This window comes from Elgaria multicarinata, chromosome 4, assembly GCF_023053635.1.
Source record: "Elgaria multicarinata webbii isolate HBS135686 ecotype San Diego chromosome 4, rElgMul1.1.pri, whole genome shotgun sequence".
In the NCBI taxonomy this organism is placed as follows: Eukaryota; Metazoa; Chordata; class Lepidosauria; order Squamata; family Anguidae; genus Elgaria; species Elgaria multicarinata.
In genome coordinates this window covers 115888004-115911262 of record NC_086174.1, presented here as the reverse complement: position 1 = coordinate 115911262, position 23259 = coordinate 115888004, and the positions used below count along the sequence as shown (strand labels likewise).

The 23259-nt window shown below is 40.0% G+C and overlaps 1 protein-coding gene and 1 long non-coding RNA gene across 2 annotated transcripts in view; one reads left to right on the top strand and one right to left on the bottom strand.

Annotated features, from left to right (window-relative positions):
* The window catches only part of KHDRBS2 (KH RNA binding domain containing, signal transduction associated 2), a 400529-nt gene that overhangs the window by 22217 nt on the left and 355053 nt on the right, over positions 1 to 23259 (bottom strand). Inside the window, exon 7 of the mRNA XM_063125025.1 lies at positions 8331 to 8413. Within this exon, the coding sequence (XP_062981095.1) occupies positions 8331 to 8413 (83 nt within the window). The remainder of the gene's footprint in view (positions 1 to 8330; positions 8414 to 23259) is intronic.
* The window catches only part of LOC134397948 (uncharacterized), a 153750-nt gene that overhangs the window by 89927 nt on the left and 40564 nt on the right, over positions 1 to 23259 (top strand). The window lies entirely within an intron of this gene.

Sequence of the window (23259 nt, the reverse complement as noted above, 5' to 3'; positions counted from 1 at the left end):
TACCAAGACTATATAGTCATTGTTCCATCTCTGTACAACTTTTATTTTGTTATATTATAGGGCAATACCCAGCTGTCCCCTATCTGTTGCCAATGAAGTCCACCTGTGTTGTCATTTTTGAATAGCACAGGCCACAATCTTCCTCAACCTGGTGCCCTCTAGATGTTTTAAGCTACAACTCCCATTATGCATGACATTGGCCATGCTGGTTGAGGCTGATGGGAGTTATAGTCAAAAATATCTAAAGGACACCAAGTTGGGGATATCATGAAGGCCAGTAAGAGAGGAAGCGTCAAATGATTAAAGGTGGGCCTATCAAGACCTGTTTACCATGTAATAGGGACAAACGGGGATTGCTAGGATCATCACGCCCTGCCTGTGAGTTTCCCACTGCCATCTCTGGTTGGCCACTATTGGTTGCACTGTGCTGAATTAGATTAATGTTGGGTCTGATCAAGAATATTCCATCCACGAACATGCCGGAACCTTTTCAGCAAAATTTGGGAGATGCTTAATCTGGTAAAGTTAATAGCTTATCAGAGGTTTAGCACAAAATATGGGAACATTTTAGATGTCTGGAAACTTGCTATTATTTGCATGCTGAATCATTCCCTCTAAGTGCTCCCTCACACCTATTTTTCCCTCTGGTTTGTCTCCGAGTTTTTTACCTCCGTTTCATAAGCGCTGCAAGTGCTCTCTCACACACGGTCACTTTCTCACATGGGTTTTCACTTGTTTGCTCTTCCATTCCACCCCGCCCCTTCTCCTTCCTCCTCCAGTTCATTGGTTGTGGTACTCTGATGGGCATGGGCTCTTCCTCCCCACTCACTCTGGCTTTGTTATCTAGCAATTAAAGGTTTCATCTGGGCTCCGTTTCTGCGGGCAATGAGGGGTAGGTGGGCTGGAGCACTAAAAAGTCCATTCAACTGACTAACAATTCCCTACGATGACTGTGTTGGAGGAGGAGAACCGCCCTGCCCTCCCCTTTCATCATCAAGACTCCATTAGCACAAAGGAAAAAACGAGAGGGCAAAATAATCCAGACTTTCCCCGCACCAAAATAAAATGCAACAATGGGAGGGAAGGGGTGAGATAAGTGCAGGACAGGGATGACATCATGTGAATACTGTGCAGCAAATCCACATACCAGGAATGGTGAGTGTGCAATAAATCGCTGGTATGATGGAGCTTTAACACAAAACTCATTGACCCCAATGACAAAAGAAATGGTGCCAAAATGGAGTCACTAAGAAGCAAGCAGGAGTACACCATGGTTTGCAATAAAAAAATAAATAACCAAATGTAGCAACCTTCCCCACAAAATAAGGCCGAATTTATTTATTTATTTATTTATTACATTTTTATACCGCCCAATAGCTGAAGCTCTCTGGGCGGTTCACTGACAATGAGGACTGACAATCCTCAGGGTTGTCTAGGAGCCACAGAATGTTGGGTGCGAAAAGCCAAAAATGTGGGGAAAGGGGGGAAGAAGCCAGAGAATGAATTTGCTTCCTTGATTCATTAATAGTTCATAGTATCCTGGAGGCAGACATAACTAGATGGTTGGAATCCTGAATAGAAGCATTCCAAATAGAGAGTTGTTTGTTTATTTATTTTTTTATAAATATTTATATACCGCCTTAAGTGCTAAAAAGCAATTAGGGCAGTGTACAACAATTTAGAACAATAAAAACAAGAACATTAAAAACAGGAAAAAAATTAAAACTTATTTATTTTTAATACTGTAGTACTCTGTACCTTCAAACATTGCTTTTGCTCATTTAAATGTTTATTGCAAACATTACTGTTGTTTCACATCTTTTTTCTTTTTATAATCTACTTTTTGTAATCTTTTATCTTCAAAGCAAACAAGAAAGGAAAAGAAATTAATTGGACTATTTGTAAAGTGATTTGTTACTACATATTAGCTAGAATATCTAAATATGGCACTCTATATCTATTGAAATGTATTCAAGCCATCTTATATCTATAAGGTTTAATGAAGAGGGAAAATTCAGGATGTATAGTATGCAAGCAATGGTAGTTATCAAGGATCTACAACTTGGTATCAAGGAAGTTCATTTGCAAATGTTACTGTGAATGTATGCCTATGTGTAACTTTGTTTTTTAGATTGCTCAGGAGACGTGGTGCTAAAAAATTTAATCTCTATTAGTCTTCTAGGCTATTTGTCTGATACGTTTGGCTCAGTGTTTAAGATCTGGTAACAATAAGGACCATAGCATATCCAGGAAAAAATATATATTAAAATTAAAGTTGACATTTTAAAATGTTACAAGGTTTGACTAATGTTTAGCTGATTTATGAAGTCAGTTCAACCATGATTACTAACGGACATTGCATATTCTTATAGAGGACTTGTTACATCTCTAGATTCCAACTATTCCAAGTGCTTCAAATAATACAAATGAATCTGATATTCACTGCTGCGAAATGGATCCTATGGGAGCCTCTGAAGTGAAATTGTAATAGGACTGCACCAGCTATGCCATCTTCTTAAAGAATCAGGCAGATTAAGGGCCAAAGCCAGATCTACATCTATCAGATCTACAAATGTGGAATAAAAAGCAGGAAATAACACTATGAAAAGAGTATATGGAATGTGCCCCAACAGTTATCAGTGCACTTCAATACCGCTATAAAGCAGTAGGGAAGATCTCGCCAAACACTATTAGCTCTAGGACAACAGGTTTAAACACAATTAAATAGATATTGTCTGCTTTTTTATGCTTTTTATGGTTTTAAATTTTGTATATTTGTTTATAATGTTCACTGTTTTAATTTTTGTAAACTGCCCAGAGAGCTTTGGCTATGGGGCGGTATATAAATGTAATTTTTTTTTTTAAAAAAAACCAAACTTATAGTCTTTGGATGTGGGTAGGTTTTGCCTTGCGCCAGCTCCTCTGAGTACCCGCCTTTCTGTTGAATCAATCCAGAACTGGCTTCAGAGCAGGCTGACCAGAAGTGAATCAAGATGGGGATATACACAACCCTCAAATCTTGAAAATACATGTGAAGGGGCTGTGGTATCACACCAGTTAGCCTTGCTTCCTACCACTGAGGCACACATCTTGTAGAGATGTATGTGTATATAGGTCCTTTATGTGAGGGGAAATCCTGATTGGTTTAGGATTCCTGCTTCTGTAGGAGCTCTACATGTGTACACAGGCAGGGCTCCTTTACATGTCTGCTGAACACATGGTCAGTAGTGGACCATCACCAGTTCATGTAAGGTGATAGCAGAGGGGACACATCTAGCTGGCATGACTCCGTAACCCCAGCATACTTTGTATGCATGCAGGAAGATTGTGTGAACTAGGGGTGTGCACTCCACCCTGGAATTCTCCGGTAACCGCAAACATCCGTGGAGCAATCAATCTTCCAGAGCAGAGATTGGCTGCTTCCAAACCGATCGATGAATATCAGAGTATAGACATGCCCAATCGGAGCTTCTAAATTCTCTGGAATTATCCTGGTGTGTGTGTGTGTGTGTGTGTGTGTGTGTGTGTAAACTGAATATCTCCATATTTGAAAGCCGCTGAGTGGGGTGAGGGGTAGCTTTGATATTGACTTCTGTGGCTAACCAATTAGGAATAGCCACAGCGCTGTCCCTGTGTTCTCCTCCAATCGCAGTGTTTGGCGGTGTGGGAATCACTAATTTGCTGCTGATTCTGGCTGTGGGGGTGGGGAGGGCGAGAGGGAGCACATTTCTGGTCAGACTCATAGAAGTCAGTCATCCACATTTCTACAGTGTGAAAGTGCTGCTGAGCTGGCTGGCTGGCTGGCTGGCATGGTGAGTGAGGAAACTTCTACACCTGAGTCAGGCACAGGCAGTTTCTTTATTTTAGTGGCTGGGTGCAGGGTGTGTCCGTCCGTCCAATAGATCTGGAGGACACCAGGTTGGAGAAGGCTGGAGTGGGGAACTCTTTTTAAAAAATCCTTTAAAAAAGGGCATGAATGGATCTGATTCAAACTTGGTATGGCTAAAGCCCTCCTTAAGAGCTATCATGTTGCCATGTTTCATCTCTTTATCTATAAAAATTACACAGATATAAGCATTTTTGTTAATTTCCATTTAAAGACGCCTAAAAAATCAAAGTATGAACTGATCTGATTCAATCTCGGTGGGGCTAAAGCCCTCTTTAAGAGCTTTTATCTCTTTATCTTTAAAAATGAGTAGCTGTAAGCATTTCTGTTAATACTGGTTACTTGAATACTGAACAAGTAATTTGATAATTAATTTGACAAGGCGGAGAAAGGGGGCACTCCAAAATCGAAGCAGAGAATAACCTCTTCAGAGCTCTAGATCAAATTTCAAGGCAGAGAAGACCCACTTTGCACACCCCTAATGTGAACCCCCATTTTCTGTGGATTATTAATTTCATTGTACTACTAACTCTGCAGTACACTAGGGATGGGGGAATGTTTGATCTCCCCAAGATTCTCCAAACATCAGCTTATGGTTCATCTCTTATCAGATTGCACTCATGTTTGTGATTGCTGATTGTTTTGTGTGAAGTTGCACAAAATGAACTGCTACTGAACATCGAAACTGTGCAAACAATCCCCAAATTTGCACAAATTTCCCTGTAGATTAAAGTGTGGATGAAATACAATGTGCACAAAGTTTATAAATTCATACAAATGGTGAAAAACTATAAATGCATTTTCTTAAACGATCTCACACACAAAATAGGGCAGGTCCTTCTTGAGCTACACTATAACCAATTAAGATCCTACATAAATTCTAACATTCATAACACCATGCTGAATTTGGATCAACTGCTTTTGAACAACTAATTTATGAACGGAAGAAACGGAAAGGCTTACTATCACAGATTTATTTGTTAATTATAGAGAGAGATGAAACAAGGGTAACAGCTTCAAAACTAAATGGGAAAGAGCAATAGGCCATCCAATTACACCACAGACGTGGAGAAAAAAATTCTTACATGGCCCATCATGCTCCCCTTGTATTAACATGAAAGAGAACCATTATAAAATACAATACTAATACTATCTGACCCCTAATCGACTGAGGGGGTTTGCCCATCCCTACCCAGAGGACTGTATATAAAAGGGCCACTGTCAGTTCACCTATTCTCTATTTTTATTCATTTCATTTCTATACTGCCCAATAACTGAAGCTCTCTGGGTGGTTCACAAAAATTAAAACTATAAGGTGCAACATAAAACATGAAATATATTTCTCCCACCTCCACTGGTTCCATGCTGAGTACCAGGTAGACATGTGCTTTAAAGGGAATTAGATGTGTTTCATATGTAACAGTTCACAAGAGAGTGCACAGACAAAAGAAAAAGTGAAATCTAATTATCAACTGTTCCCAAAGGATTTTTTTCCCAGGTACATAACTGCATGGCATCCAACCCTCTGTCTCTAGTTGTTGTGGGGTTCATACTGCTCTTCATTTTCCTCTTTCTGATTGCCTTCCAAGACTGTTGTAAGAATTACTGAGATTTCTATGAAGCACTTTGAACAGTTGAAATGTACGATATAAATACTAAGTATTATTATTTATTGTTATTCTGAGATGTAGTCCACCAATATCTGAAAGGCCAGCAATTACCCACTCCTAAAATATAACAATCAACATCTGAGTAGCAGGTTTTTAAAAATGTTTTAACTGAATTGTATTTTAAAAAGATTAAACTGGAATTTATTCTAATAAAGGGTGGTATATACACATTAAAATCAATCAAACAAACAAATCCTGCCAGGCTGCTGCTATGTGGGGAAAAGCTGCACCTGCTGAAATTCCCCTTTCAGCACCACTCCAAGAGTCCATGTATCATAGCTAATTTTCGAAGTCATGTTGTTGCTGACTTAAATGAAAGATATTTTCAACCCCAGATGAACAAATTGGCAAGGGAGACTTTCCTGTTTCCTCAGTAAAGGCTTTAAACCTCTTAAGAAATGAAGACATGCAGTGGAACAATCTAGCAGACAGCAGGAACATAATAACAGGATGAAAGTAGTATAACTAGAGAGAAAATCCCTCAAACTCAATAACTGATTGTAAATTCAATCTCAATGGTTGGCTGTTGTCTTGAGCCTTCCAATAAAGCTGAATTATTAACTCGTGATTCAGTTTTCCAGAGAATATTACTGCAAGTATTATTCAGCCAGCTATTACTTACTTATTAATACATGGTTTCAAGAACTGCTGAAGACCTGAGGCTGAGAGTTAATGGAATGAATGGGTACTGATATGCCATTGATATTGGAGGACAAGCCATGCATTTCTCCAGTGAATGATTCCGGCAGAAAGCTTGCCAACTACAATGCACAAAGTCCCTCCTATTCCTTCTTTTGGCACAATTTCTGCCCTCATTTGGACATGGGTGTCCTCCAAAGCAATCATTTTAAAAGACTAGAAATTATTGCCTTAGGTCTTCCTTCCATCAACTTCTTTGTTATGGTGCCATCAACTCATGAGTCAGCATCTTTAGTTTTAAGAGGTTTTAGGCCCTGATGACTAGCTAATCTCAGGATTCAGGTCTTGCAGGTAGCCTGGGACTCTCACTTCAGTCACCATAGTATTTGAACAGGTTATATTTTAGGGGATTGTTTAGGAGTTGTAGTGCTGAGAGATGGCTAGGCCCCATTTTGTCTGGATAAAGAATTGCCTACTCCTCTGCTTTGAACCATGGCCTGTTAGAACACAGGTCAATGTGCAGCACTGACCATGGGTCTGGACTGCTGACTATTCCAGTCAGCACTTTGTTTTGCCTTGAGCACCAAGTAATGTACTGATTTCATTGTTACTTCTTACCTGTGTGGGCGATTCACATCTTACTTTTGGCAGGGCTTTCCAAACTCAGTACTGATTTGAAAGAGCTCTTAGATCGTGCCAAGAGGGATATCTCACCAAACAGTATGTAACCCTGTTATACTTGGCGTCACACATGGTAGCTGTGAGTAAGACTCTTGTACTTGCATAAAAGAGGGCAATGCCATATTTGAAGCAACTCTCTGCCCCTTCCTTTTCAGGAGCCTTCTCACATGCCTTGAAAGACTTGCACTTTTGGATTCCTTCTTGAGTGGTGAGCTCATTGATTCTGCTGAGTGGCAGCTCCTCTACCTCTTTCTACTGTGAATTACCTGATCAGTTCTGGAAGTTTGCTTGCTTTGCCTTGGCTTGTCCCACATCCTGAATCATGCTCTTTATTCCATAAGCCACCACAAGCTCCTCTCTCATTGTGGTCTTGGTTCTGATTCTGTTCCTTATCCCTGATTTTGTTTTCCTGTTATGGAAATCGAGTTCTAGAAATGTTCCTATATATCTGCTATGGCATGAGTCTATGGCTTTAGCTAGACCGGGCGAAATCCTAGGGCGAACCCCGGGATCGTCCCTGTGCATCTGCATGATGCACAGGGGATCCCGGGATCAGGGAGGGATGATCCCTCCCTTGCTCCGGGATTTCGCCCTCTACTTTGGGCCTGCTTTTTCCATGGTCCTGTGCTTAGCCTAAGACCGTGGAACGTGTGGCCCGTTGCCGCGGCTTGACCCAGCTCCGCGCGATTACTTGCACAGAGCCGGGAGCCGCGCACAGGGCACAGCACTCCTCAGGAGCGCTGTGCCCATTGGGGGCAGGTTGGGGGGAGTAGGGAAATTAAGTTAAAATTTTAAAAAAACCTTACCTTTGCGCACAGCCGTTTGTGCGCGCCATCTTCATTAAAAAATAAAAAATGGCGGGCGTGACGCCTCTTCTCCTGAGGTCATCGCGCCTTACATGTAAAAGGAGGAGGGATCTCGCGTTAATCACGCCAGATCTTCCCTCATCCGTCGTGGGATAGAAGGTAGGTCCAGCTAAGGCCTATACCTTGGAACAAGTCTTAATTATACACAGTATCTTTTCAATTATGTATTTCATATCAAAACATCATTGACTGCTATCACTCTTGGCTTTTACTTGAAACTGAACTGTTGCCATTCAGTCCTTTAGCACAATTCAATGAGAAGATATATTAGATGGGATGGGATAAGACAGTGAGTCAGGGTTGCAAATGGTAGCCCATTCGAGAAGGAGAACTTTTTCCAGATCCTTTTGAAAATGATCAGGGTTTTCCATTTCCACTTTCATTGCACCACCCATTCTAATGGCAGTTAAACCTGATAAATTTAACACTGTTAGATGGTGTACAGGATTTATTTTTTAGAAGAACTGAGATATCTTGAGAAGTGATTATAGTGGTAACTCTTGGCAGAATAAGAATTACAGCTGCTATGGAAGGAAATTGAGTAAATCAAAAACGTACTATAGTAACTTATCTTTAAGACGTGCTTACCTCTGTGTTTGTGTGGCATAGCTATTATCATAGGCCTCATAACTTGTTTCATCGTATTCACCCCCATATCCATCATCATAACCCTACATGAAAAGAACAAACAAAAAATAGATTTAGAAGGCTGATACATTATGAGAAGAATTAGGCTGGAATATAAATTTCACAATTGCATATATAGATGTCATATTTATGCAGGACAGTATATCTTGGGATCTGCTTGGGATCTGGGTTTTCACCCCAACAGTGGGAGCCTCTCTGAGCTGCTTAGGATACCCTGGCCATGGAAATGGGGTGAGGTGGTTTTCATTGATTCCTTGCTCCACCTGCAGCTCCAAGAGCCACCGCCTCTACTGTTCTGGAGCACCTCTCAACCCTCTGGAGCAGATGTTTAGGGACATAGGGAAGTGCAGATGGTTGGCCACTGTGTGAACTGCTGGGCTAGATGGACTCTTGCTCTGATCCAGCATGGTTCCTTTCATGTTCTTAAGATAATCTGCAAAGGTTGCCTCGTCCCCATTCCACCAACAGATATGCTCAGCTCAATCGCAAGCCTTCCACAGATGAGAGGAGCCCCTCAGTCCACAGAACGTCAACCCTGAATCCAAGCCATTTGCATTAAGCTTGAATAGCCTGGTGTGTGTGTGTGTGTGTGTGTGTGTGTCTTCACCACTATAATGAAGTTTGTGCAGTAAAAGGAAGAATATCTTAGGATAATGCTAATGGAACCCATTGTTTTCTCTGGAATACAGTATACAAATACATTTCTAAATATCTGTGAGTGAATAATAGCCACAGAAATGGGGGGAAAATATTGCAAGACTATTGATCTCATTACACCATTAAGAAAATCATTACTGAGCATAAGACATATCATTTGGTTTGGGTTTCTTTTATGGGTCTAACTTTGAGGAGAAAGCCACAAATAATAATTATAAATAACATTTGTAATGTACACCTTTTAACTTCCTTGAATATTCATTCATTCCTGTTTCAATTTCTCCTGCCACAACTAACATCTTCAGTGAAACATAGTAAGGACTTGTATATTATTCTAGGAGCACCACTGATCTGCCCACTTCTGGAAATCAGCATTTCTGCACAATTCTGGTTGCTTTTAGAACCACTAGCTCCCTGTTGCACAAGCAGTGGTTCTTGCTTGCACTAGCAGTGGGTCTTGCTTGACAGCACTGGATACTCCCCAAAGCTCACAATCTGATACAGACATGAATTTCAATGATCTTCAAGTAGGGTGACCATATGGAAAGGCAGACAGGGCTCCTGTGTCTTTAACAGTTGTATTGAAAAGGGAATTTCAGCAGGTATCAATTGTATGCATGTAGCACATGGTGAAACTCCCTCTTCATCACAACAGAAAGATGCAGGAGCACTGCCCTCTTTTGTATCTGGCAGGGCTCTTGTAGCTTTAACTGTTGTTCAAGGTAGAATTTGGAGAACCTCAATGAGCTTAGGTTTTGCTGATTTGTACATCCCCAACCAGGATGGAGAAGAATATGAAAAGTGTTATTCTTCCAAGGGTTCCTGCAATTTCAATTTTTCAAACGGGCATAATCTCAGGAATTGCTGCTGACTATCTGTGACCAACTGTTTTTGTAGATTACATTGTTCAAAGGGCTGCACGATCAGGGACAATTGGGATTGATCATACATTGAAGAGCCATGCAGTGGGTACGGGCGGGCGAGGCTGAGATGAGAAACAATTTAAAACACACACATAGTTTAAATTTTAACGGGTGTCTTTTTTGAATACCTAAGGTACACAGAAGAAATGTGTGACATTTGAGAGGACAAGAGCACTTTGTGATATTTTGCGAAAAGAGCTGGAAGAGAAGCATGTTAAAAAGGTCAGAAAAATTAAACTCTTATTCAGCAGAGCTTTTGAATTGTAAGAGAATCTGTATTACCTTCTGGATTTTAAGTGCTTGCTTCAGTAAGCCAGTAAAACTTTCAGATAAGAGAATTTTCTAAAACAAACTTCAGAATTGATGCATGTGCTTTTGGCTAGAGAGAAGCACATCATTGCATCAACATTTCTTTTTCCAAGGTGTTCTGTTCTATACGTGACATTGATCATCCACACAGTACGGAGGTGGCAGTGGTGTGGACACACGAAGTTGGGGACAAACAGAAAGGAGTGAAAGCTGCCGCAAACAGTACAAAATGTGGACATCAAGAGAGAATAATGGCAGACTGCTAACACATCAGTGTTACTCTGCACACAAGATCAAGGCCATAGCTAGACCTAAGCTTTATACCTGGATCATCCAGGGGTCAAACCTGTTCATCTAGGTGACACACAGGGGATACAGTGCTAAGGCAGGGGTGAACCCTGGATGACCCCAGGATAAACCTTAGGTCTAGCTGTGGCCCAAGTAATTCAGAACTTTCAACTCCAGGAAGAAATTCAGATGGGGAGAATTTGGGGTTTGAAGATCATCTCTAGAAAGCACACAATCTGTAAGGTTGTTAGTAAACAGGCACAGTGGTGAACCTACGCTTTTGGGGTTCCCTCCCCTGGGAAATACACATGGCCACATCAATATTGTTTTAAGAAAGACTCCAAAGCCTTTTTTTAAAAGTAAGGGGAAAAAAGTCCACGTTAGTTGCATCTGCTGTTTCCAGAGTATATTGTGGCTTTTCTTTAATTAGGACGATTGTTTTAGTAGAGGTGCACAGATCAGTCTATTGGTTTTACATGTGTTCATTCATAAGTCCATTCTGCATTAATTTGCAATTTTTTTAATAACAAAAATCCACACGGAGATTTGTATTTAAATGTGCTTTTTAAAAACATATTTTCCTCTCAAAATATACATTTCTAAACATATTTCCCCTCAAATATGCATTTCAAAATGTATTTTATCTTAAAGCATGCATTTTATGTGCATTTATGGTGCACGTTTTGAGATGAGAATCCTATCAAAAAATTCAGAGAAACGTGAAATCTGAAGGATAACTGTGTTCGGAGCTGCATATAGTCCAGAAGGAGTAGATTAGGTCAGTTTGCTTTGAAATGCAGACTGAACAAATTCCTCAGGCATGCCTGTGTTTTAGTAAGCTGATTAGTTGATGTTATGGGATTTTATGCGATCTTATGGCTTTCTTCGTACACCATCTTGAGTGGCCTATATGCTCTAAATGGTGGTCTAAAAGGCTTTTTAAATACATGGAAATAAATAATCTCTAGTAAAAGAAATCGCAGCACAGAATTGTGTGGTTTGGGTTATGATGGGATGATGCCAACAGAAACAATTCAACCTTCACATCCTCTGAAAGACATTTCATTTTTCCATTGAGCCAGCTCCATTTGGCGGCAGCAGCCCATTATAACAGGATTGCAGTTGACAGAACATAATTGCATGGTGCTTTCTCCACGTGAGTTATCCAGGCTATAGATATGTGCAGCGGTATCAATGCAATCAATTCTATATACTCTCAGAGGTACGGACATCTATAACATCAGGGTCGTGGGAACTGAATTTTCCTATACTCCGTTTTCATTTACGTTTCAGTTTCTCCTTAAACGATCCTAATATGTCATTTTCAGACATATAAATGTTTGCAGAAAATATGTAATGTGGACATGATCTCCACCAAACCCCATTTAAACATTGCATGTGAATAGTGTTAGTGTTTATTATGCTTGTACTGTTTTTTTTTTATTATTAGTGTGTTTCCTAGCTGACAGAAGTAAAATTATACACATTTCTACTGCCGCCATGCAACATTAGTGTGAAATTTTTCCTCAGCCATTTTAAACTGACTCATCATCATTTTGGCTAAACCTGTAATTTTGAATGTTGACAGAACTTGTCACAGTCTCATATCCTTCACCCACTCCTCCAGCCAGCTACAATTCTAAAACAATCCTTATGTCTAAATGCAGATGTAACACCAAACAGTGCAGATATAATGCTGACCCCCTATTTCAGTTTTGGAGGTAGCTTTGATTTATTTTATTTATTTACTTATTACATTTCTATACCGCCCAATAGCCAAAGCTCTCTGGGCGGTTCACAAAAATTAAAACCATGAAGAGCATAAAAACAACCAACTATCTAAAAATACAAATACAAAATAAAACACACAACCAGGATAAAACCACACAGCAAAATTAGATATAGGTTAAAATATGGAATTAAAGCAGCAAAGTTTAAATTTAAGTTAAATTAGGTTTTAAAATACTGAGAAAATAATAAGTTCTATGACATCAGAGCTTGTGTTAATGCTAAGAGTGGGCGAACTTGTGTGTGCTCGCCTCAGCGGATGCTTGCTCTGCTCTTGCTTGGCAGGCCGCATTGAGCCTCTTCTGAGGCTTGGCTTGGCCCAGCGAGTGCTCAACATCCAGCCACCTCTGTGCTCAAATTGTGCACTTCCCCTTCCTTCATCAATAGAGGCAGCCATTGATGCAACAGGGAGAATTGTGCAATTCAGGAGCATTGCACAATCTCCGGAACATTCGTGCCTTTACTCTTGTGTTAATGGGGCCTTTAAGGCTGCCATTGATGTGGGGGAGGGGGGAAATGGCCTCTGTGGCACAGAGTGTCTTCTACCAATTTCGGTTGGAGGCCCAGCTATGCCCCTGTCTGGACAGGGATAACTTGGCTTTAGTTGTCTATGCTCTGTTAACCTACTGCAATACACTCTATGTGGGGCTGCCTTTGAAAATGGTTTGGAAGCTGCAGCTTGTGCAAAATGTGGCAGCCAGGTTGATAACAGGAACCAGAAGGTTTGAACATAATAAGACTGACTCTGGCCCACTTGCATTGGCTGCCTGTATGTTTCCAAGCCCAATTCAAGGTGCTGGTTTTACTCTATAAAGACTTACATGACTTGGGACCACAATACCTTATGGAACTCCTCTCCCAACATGAACCTACCCAGACACTATGCTCAACATCTAAGGTCCTCCTCTGGGTGCCTACTCTGAGGGCAGCTTGGAGGATGGCAACAAGGGAGAGGGCCTTTTAAGTGGTGTCCCCCCAATTATGGAATGATCTCCCCGACGAGGCCCATTAGGCGCCAACATTGTTATCTTTTTGGCACCAGGTCAGGACTTTTCTCTATTCCCAGGCATTTAACAGCATATGTTGAGTTTTTTTAACTGACCCCAGAATAGTTGTTTTGGATAAATATTGTCTGATTTTATGCTTTTTATGGTTTTAAATGTTGTATATTTGTTTTTAATGTTCCGTGTTTTAATCTTTGTAAACTGCCCAGAGAGCTTTGGCTATGGGGTGGTATATAAATGTAATAAATAAATGAAATAATAAGAATAGGGTGCAGGAGAGACAGGGGACATGTCTACACCTTGCCTACATCCTGAGGTTGTCCCTGGATCGCCCCCGGGGGCAATCCGGGAAGACCAGGTTCTTTCCCCAGGATATCGGGAACCATGGAAAACCTGATTTTTCCATGATTCTGGGACCATCCCGAGGAGCACAGGCCATGTGGCCACTGCTCCCGGGTCATCCCTTCCTCCCCGTGTGTAGGGGGGTCTCTTAAAATGGGCACAGAGCTATGCAGGGACAGTCTGTGCCCATCGGGGTGGGGTGGGTGGGTAGCGGGTTCAGTTTGTTTTTTAAGCTCACTTTTGTGGAGGAGCGCAAGCGCAGTTGTGCTCCTTCTCCTGTTGCTTGAAAAAAGGCTGGCCATGACGTCCCTCTTTCCTTCTGAGACATCGCACGGCCATCAAGATTCTGGATCACGGATCACGGAAGCAGGATCACAGAAGCAGGTAAGTCCACGATCCTTCCCCTCCCTCCCTCTACACTATTAAGGTGTAGACATGTCCAGTGTCTTCCGAAAGGTGGCCCCAATATTATGGAACTCCCTCTCCTGAGAGCTACAATTCTTATTTTATTTTAGGTGGGACCGGAAGATATTTTTAAAATTTCAGCCTGGTTTTAATTAAGAGTGTAAGTCAATGGTTTTTGGTGTGTATGTGTGTGTGTGTGTGTGTGTGTGTGTGTGTGTGTGTGTATGTGTGTTTTGTTCTATATTTTTAGTTGCAATCCCATAAGGCTTACTTACATGCATAGATATTATGATTGGATGGATTGTTTGTAATGAAATGATTATGCTGCTCCTCCTGTTTTATTGTTTTAATTTTGAGATTTGATTCTTGTTTTAAATCTTTTTATTACATTTCATATGCTGTTTTTTGTTTTGAAAGGTGACCTAGAGTTCTTTTAAATTAAAAAAAATAACAGTAAAATAACAATTTTCCACGAAACATTGCAGATCTTTAAAAAGTGATGACATTAACATGTATCTAGGAGTTGAAGCTGGGACATTAGCTTCTTCCAATAATTTCCTATTTAGTACTTATTGTTCTTTGGTGAATGTCATCTCTTCTTGATCTTATTTCTATTGAATTTAGCAAATTGTTTAAAAACTCATTTTCCATTTTGTGATACTTCTTCAGATACATAATCTGCAATGAATATTTCAAGTGAGAGCATATCTCTGACTCTGACTCCCTTGAGAAAAATTCATTTCATTTTCCAGTGCTACATCTCTCTGTAAATACAAGGTGTACTTTTTACACATTGGTGGGTCAATAGCTCTGTTGTGTATATATATATATATATATATATATATATATATATTTCTTATGCATGTTTATAAATGATGGATGCAATCCCGCCAGGCTGAAGTACTTTTTAGTAGAGTTGCACTGATTATTACTTTGAAATTAGTGTATTCAATACATCTGAAATCATCATTGAGAAATACCTTGATGACTATTTGCATGATTCCAGTGTTATTTGGCACCCCTTTGTTTCCCCCAATTGCGCTTACTCCTCAAAGGTATTTTTTCTTGTTCTTTGCCCTCATTTGTTCTGGCAACCCATGTGAGTTTGTTTATAGGCATCCATGACATCACCACTTCAGCCATAGCAATGTGGGAGCTTCAACACACCAAGAAGGGTTGCCATAACCAATCCTTTTAAGCAGTAATACAGCAAAGGAGGCTAAGGAGGGGGTCATGACAAGTGCTTCCAAAAACTGGAACAGATACTCCAAATTCACTAAAATGAATACAAAAATGGAACCCTACTACTTTTAAGTTTAGCAAATTAAGTCTATGCTTAATGTCCTTCCATTAAAAAAAGTTGGGACTTAAAAAACAACAACATTCGGACTTTTTTACATGAAGCTGTAAATTGCTCTATCTACTTTCGGTTTCATCACAGAAATGAGATTTGGGGCGGATCTACACATAAGTGGATAAACCTCTTATAAACGTTTTTAATTTCATTTTCCGTCTTATCCAGCCACATGACGCTTGCCTTGTAACGTAGTATTGCTTACCCTTTCTGTCGTTCTATTTTCTGATCTTATTTGTATAAGTAGTTGTATTTTCTCTTATGTGGCCGATTACATCATTAAGAAACCTTCCTCCCCCCCCCCAAATGCTTTTCCTTAGCCAATCACCTTCCTCAGGGCATGTTTCAAGTAGCAGCATGTAACTCTTTCTTGCAAGTAACTCTTTCTTGCCTGTGTTCCTCTGCAGCCACAACCTCCCTCAAAGGGAAGCCAGCATGTGATGTCAACAGTTGAAATCAATGGGATTTACTTTAAAGTAAATCCCCTTACCCTGCCTGGAGGCTCCCTGCATGTGTATGGGCATTGTTCTATATGTGTTTACTCCAAAGTAAGACTCTCTCTGTTCAATGGGCTTTCCTCAAAGGGAATCCAGCATGTGATGTTAACAGTTGAAATCAATGGGATTTACTTTAAAGTGAACCCCCTAACCCTTCCTGGAGGCTCCCTCCGTCCCTCCCTCCCTCTGGCGTTTCTCTCAGAGGAGGGGCAATGGAAGAAAACAGGAAGCAGGAGGAACAAACAGCAGACGGGGGAATTGAGAAAAATGATTAAAAATACATTGTGTGGCCCAGATCAGTGCATATCTACGGACAACACAATGGTAAGAAACGTATTAATAAATACATGTGCCTGGGGATGTATAAAATCATAATAAAACAATACGTTTAATGACTCAAATAACGATGTTTCATATATCTGTGTAGATCCGCCCTTGACCTCTCCACAAAGAGCTTTTTCTTCCCTGCTTTTCTGCTACATAACCTTTAGGTGGCACTGTGGTATAGCAGAAGAGTGCAAATACACAAACAGTTGTGTATACACTTTCAGAAATAATATCCCATTTTCCCTGCACTAAAAAATCAAATCAAATCAGGGAAGTGCTCTTAAAAAATAAAAGTGAAACTGGAGGATCACGCTGTCATCTAAAGTACCTGTAAACAACCATTAGCAAAGAATCACAATAAATGCCTTGTGTAGAAAAGCTATTAAAGGTGCTTGACTGGATTGCACTGTGCTAAGAATTTTTCCAATCTAGAGCTAGCTGGTTTTCGGAATCCTTCTGAGATTACCCAGGTATAAGCATTCAACAATGCAGACTCTTTGTTGTTTAATTATTTTAAAAATAATTCTCATTTTTGACAGATGATCCCAAACCTCCCAGTCACTTTATCAATATTATTTAGGCTTACTGGCATTAACCTAACTCTCTTAAAATTTTATTACAGGGGTTTTATTCTGAGATAGTCATTGCATTGTTGAGATTTTTAAAAAAAGTTTTAAGCAACCTTTTCTCATTCCATTCCCACCCTCTGCTAGTGCCCTTTTAATGTGGGTGCCCTTTGAGAAGTTAAATGTTCTTTTTTCCTGGCATATTCAGTGACAAAGATTTAAAATCCCAACTTCTTTATGATCACTATTTCTTGACATCTCAGCAGGTTTCCCTTAAATCAATTTCACTAAAATTAAGGATTGCTTCTCCTTTTATGCACCCCAGAATTAAATGTTCCAGAAAGTGATCATGTTGTCTAGACATTTTATCTCCATCCCATGATCTGATGTACTTTTTGCAGCCACTATGAGACAAATTTAAGTTATCCCCCATTTCTTTGTATATTTGCAATCGGAGAGACACTGGTCACATAGTCCACCATATATCACTACATTTCCCTGCCCCCCTTTATCCAACAGATCTTTATAATGCTGTGAGTTTCATAAAATATGTTTACTATATGATGATGGGGTAATTTTACATGTGATGTAAAAGGAGCAGAGATGTATAAATGAATTCCACGTCTTTTCCCCATGCTTCTCTAGGATCTGATGTAAAAGGGAAGTTTGCACATCTCTTCTGCATAGCGAGAAGTGGGTGTGCTGTGCTCCCCATGTGTGGACACTGTCAAATGTGAAGTAGCTCATTGTTTTACCTACGTACTAAGATATTGAAACTACTGTGCCTTGCACTGTGAAAGATATAGGCATAATTCCAATCCAGAATGCACAAGTTATGAGACAATGCTGTGATAATGTATATGGGATGTCCAGTACAATATGAAACATCCATGTCCCTGTTTATACCAGGAGCCATTCTTTAAACCCATGATAGAGATGGGTGCAAGGACGAAAGGCAGATTGCTGTAGCATTAATCAGCTGTTGCCTGGTGTCAGGCACTCTGCTCCCCTCCCCACTAAAAATAACGTAACTGGGAGGGATGGAGGGAGCCTTGACCCAGGCAGAGCAGCGTAAGAGTCTCTTTCCCCTAGTCTACCCATAAAGGAGTGTGTCCACTAGGACTCAGCCACTGCGTTGCCTGCCCATTCCTCTACTCCCTCCTATGTCAAGGTGTTATATATATGGACTCACGTGCTGTCAGGGCTTGGAAGGAATTGTTCCTAGGTGCATAATTGGCCATCTTGGTGCTGAGGATTTTGTCTTCGTTATAGCAATCCTTATTTGACAAATATATGGGCTCTTTATAGCCGTACCATGACTTTGGTATTCTAGACCAGATGCCAGGGCATCAAGCAAGATATGCCTCATCTACACCAAGCAGGATATTCCACTATGAAAGTGGTATGAAAGCAGTATATAAAAGACGGGAGCCACACTACTGTTTATAGTGGTATGGAAGTGCACTGACAACTGTTGGGGCCCATTGACACATACCATATACTGCTTTCTACCACTATATCCTGCTTGGTGTGGCGCCTGCCTTTTATATACCACTTTCATAGTGCAATATCCTGCTTGGTGTAGATGAGGTCTAAGAAGTCAAGAGGGAGTGGTGTGAACTTGCAGCTCTCTCACACAGAGATAAGACACCCCCCCTTTAAGTGGTGTTGGGAGTACAGGCATGGGCCAGCCCATCTCAGTAGATGGCACTATGGAGGCTCTCCCAGGTGGTTAGGCAATAGACGCAGGAATGGCAGCTTAGGCTAAGAGAGAAAGTGACTGCCTTGAAAGCACTCAGTGAGCTTCATGGTTGAGAGGAGATTCAAACTCGGGTCTCCCCAGTCTTAGTCTGGCAACTAACCTGAAGCTTCCACAACCATGTGCCAAAAGCTGAAAATTTACAAGAGCTACTACATTATTCCCAGACAAAGTAAAGGCACTTTTTAAAGGCCTACTGTCCCTACCTTCAGTTCAGAAGAAAAAGAACATGCACCACATATTATATTTGAACAGACACAGACAAGCGATAATTAGAAAAGATATTTTGGGTGTGATAGATTGTTCTATATTAAGCTATGGCCAAGCATTAGGCCTAGTACAAAACTTTTGTCTTGGTTTTAAAAGATATGCATGAGTAATGAGTCTGGAGACAAAGATTTTTCATTCTTTTACGGGAGCTCATTCTTTTACAGGCGCTATTGCCAAAAGGTCATGTATAATTAAAAGTTACTCATGGAGTCGGGGAAAAAAGACTTGTGGCTGGGAGTAAAATGGAGTGCCAGTCAAAAGGCTGCATAGAAAGTAATAATTTGATTAATGAAATAAAATCAGTATAGCTAACATTGTTGTCTATAATTTGAATACTTTAATTAGAGAATCATAGCAATTAAAGTTCTGAAAGAATTGCATCTGTTCCAATATCTTTGGAAGGCATGATTGTTTCCTACAGAATATCTCCTTTTGCTATTTTAAGCTTAGCCATAAAATGCACACATTTATTTACCTTATTAAATAAGAGTGTGCAACTTGTGGCTCTCCAGATGTTTTGGGCTACAACTCCTACAAGACCCAGCCAGCATAGCCAATGGTGAGGGCTGATGGGAGTTGTAGGCCAAAATATAGACACAGCCACAAATAGACTACTCTTGATTTAAAGCGTTTCCTCCCCACTTTTCAACCCAGAAGGCATGCCACTCCATTTATACCAGGAGACTGTACCCTAGGCATGATCCAGGCAAAGTTAAGTGCCATTTAAGTGGAAATTAATAGAATGCTTAAATCTTGCCGCATTGAAATTATGGGACAAAAATAATTACCTTTAACTGGATAATGTCCCTAGTTTTAAAATGACAATTCATATACTTACTATAGTACTTAAACTGCAGCATTGTTGTTGGGTGCCTTGGCGTCCCTAACATTTTCATATGCTGCCTATAGCCTGATCCAAATCATATTATTTGAAGTCCTGCTGAAATTAAAGAGACTTTAGTACTAACAAATGATGTATTTTGTATTAGGGTGTAAAATGTATAGCATGAAAATATAAAGAAGAGATCTCAAGATTTTCGATTTCCAGATTAGTGTGGTCAATTCCATAGTAGCCAAAATCCCTCTAACCAAACTTCAGTAGAACCATACACCCCTAATTGATCTCCTCTTCCACAAAATGACAGAATTCGCATCATGGATCCACTAGTGGGCTGATCCATGACTTCAGGGATTTCTTGAGTTCCAGAAATTTCTTGAGTTCCAGAAAGACCCAAATTGTCCACAACCTCGCTTTAATCCTCATTCATTATCCACTCTCTTGATAAAGATCACCATTCCCAAAAGGCTTGTCAAAAGCCCCTTTAAATTTCCCAAGTTGATCCATATTCCTATGTTTTTTTAACAAGGTTCTTATCTTTTTGTTTTTATTGATTAACAATACACTAATACAATACTACAATAATCACAACACACAAGGAAAAAAAACATAATACATAAATTGAATAACCTTATAACATTTCAAATTTAATATTTTTACATCATTGCATAACATAAAGTGCACCCCCTCACCCCGGGATCTATTCCTGTTTCCAAAATCTCATTGATTCTTCTGGAGATGGTTTTCCACTCCCCTTAGATAATACATATTCTAGGAACTGATTCCAAATTCCTTCAAAATCATTCGTTTTTGTTATCCCTCTTCTTACTTTTATATTACATGTCAATTTATCATTTATAGCAATATCCCAAATCTCTTTATACCAGTCCTCAACATGATAATCTCCTTGCACCTTCCAGTTCCTAGATATGATCAACCTTGCTGCTGTCAGCAAATTCGTTATCAGTTCTTTTGTTTACTACATTTTAAATCTCCATATAATGATAGCAATGCCACTGTAGGTGTCTCTTCAATCTCCATTCCCACTATATCATTTATCTCTTAACAAGGTTCTTATCTAATTGGGTGCATGCAGCAGGATTTGGGGAAAGCTAGCCAGGGTATAAAAGCAAGACAGGCTTTCATGGGAGCCCAGCTCTACAAGCAAAAGGGAAACCCCAGCCAATGAACCATCTCAGTCCCAGTGACAAAACATCAAAGTGAATAGTTAAGCAGAAAGGCAAGTTAAGCACCAGTGTGAGTTTAGCAACCACTCAAGGATACTAGGAGCAGTAAAATTCCCCTCCCTTAAATCTTAATAATTTTAACTTTCCAGATAAGCAAGGCCAATAAACAAAAGCACCTATAAAGGAAGAAAGCCATCATCGATATGGGGACTATCCAGTATATTGCACTGCGTGCCACGTGAATGATTCTCTAGCAGCTAGGTAGAAATTGTGGGCATATGTTCAGGAAGCTGATCATCAAGAGACCCATTCCTGGGGGATGAAAGAGGATACATGCAAGTGATATTGGCCTAATCTACACCAAGCAGGATATTGCACTATGAAAGCGGTGTATAAAAGGCAAGAGCCACACCAAGCAGGATACAGTGGTATGAAAGAGGCATATGGTAGATTCAGCTATGGGGCGGTATATAAAATGTAAATAATAATAATAATAATAATAATAATAATAATAATAATAATAATGTGTCAATAATATAAAGCAGTAGTGTGGCTCCTGCCTTTTATATACTGCTTTCATAACACTTTCATAGTGCAATATCCTGCTTGGTGTAGATTAGGCCAACATGTTTCTGGGGGATGGTGATTCAGTCAGTAGAAACAAAGGGAGATGGGGTTTGTGATGGGCATGCAGGTTGCATGATGACTTGCCTGCCTAGTGTGAAGGTGTAGATGTCACACTTAAGACTAGATATACTGGTAGATGCTGCTAGCTCAAAGAACATGTTGTAGAGCTAGAAAAGGGGCAGAGAAGGGCAACCAAAATATTGAGGGGGCTGGAGCAACTCCACATGGTTGTGACTGATCAAGAAAGAGAACTTAGGGTTGCAGCCAAAGTGGAATGCTAATTTTAATGAAAATGTTGACATAGTAAATGTTGACATAGTGAAAAAAGCGAATTCCATGTTTGGGATGATTAAGAAAAGAATCAAAAATATCATAATGCCAGTATAATACCAAACAATCCATACAAATATGTTTGAATACTGCATACAGTTCTAATCGCCCCACCTCAGAAAGGGTATTATAAGTCTGGAAGAGGTACAGAAAATGGCAACCAAAATGATAACAGGTTTGAAACAACTCTATTATGTAGTAAGGTTACAAAATTTGGGCCTTTTTGGTTTTGAAAAGATAGTGAGTATTTATTTATTTATTTATTTATTTATTTAATTACATTTATATACCGCCCCACAGCCGAAGCTCTCTGTGATATAGGTGTATAAAATTATTCATGGTGTGCAGAAAGTGAGTAGGGTAAGAGTTTTACTCCTTCTCTAGAACTGGGGTTGTCTAATGTACCTGAATGGTGGGAGATTTAGGACAGATAAATGGAAGTATTTCTTCATAGAGCATAAAGTTAAACTTTCGATGCCACAAGATGTGGTTATGGCATTTAGAGAGCATTAGACAACTTCATTGGTGATAAAGCTATCAATGGCTAATAGTCATAATGGCAATATGCTATGTCCAACATCAACAGCAGTGCTTCTGACCTGAACACCAGTTGTTGGGGACAACAGCAGGAGAGGTCTATTGCCCTCATTTCCTGCTTTGGGGCTTCCTGTAGGCATCTAGTTGGCCCCTGTGGAAAATGGGATGCTGGCTTAGATAGGCCTTTGGTTTGAGCCAGTGTTGTATAGTGATTGGACTGGGACTTGGGAGAACTGGGTTCTAGTCCTCACTCAGCCATGAAACTCACTAGGTGACTTTGGGCCAGTCACTGATTCTGAGCCTAACAGGCATCACCAGGTTGCTGTGAGGATAAAATGGAGAGAATGAGAATCATGTACGCCATCTTGGGTTCCTTGGAAGAAAGTTGAGTTATAAATGTAACTAGTAAATAATAAATACATCCAGCAGGGCTCCTCTTATATCCCTCATGCTTCTTACCACCAGCATTTAGACATGGTCAACATAGCTGTTCCTAACAATTATGCACTGCGTAAATGGAGTGCATTGTATATTTCTACAACAGGGTGTTAAAAGCTTGCCTCCACTTAGCCTGTTTATCTATCATGGAAACATGTTTACCTGAAAGTGAGACAAACTCTATAGAAAAATAATGAGTTGTACTCCTCTATGAAGTGGATTTCCTGCATTCTAGCAGATGAGTGGATCCTTTTAACACATTCCTATCTTGTTCTTGTGTAATTGCTTGGCTTTTATTCCTTTAAGATACTCATGCTGCACAAATGCAGATAATTTTGAGGCTGTTGACGACAATGCTCTCTACAAAGGGTAGGCACTGGAAAAGGATGTTCATCATAATTCAAATCTCTGGTGAGACATGCT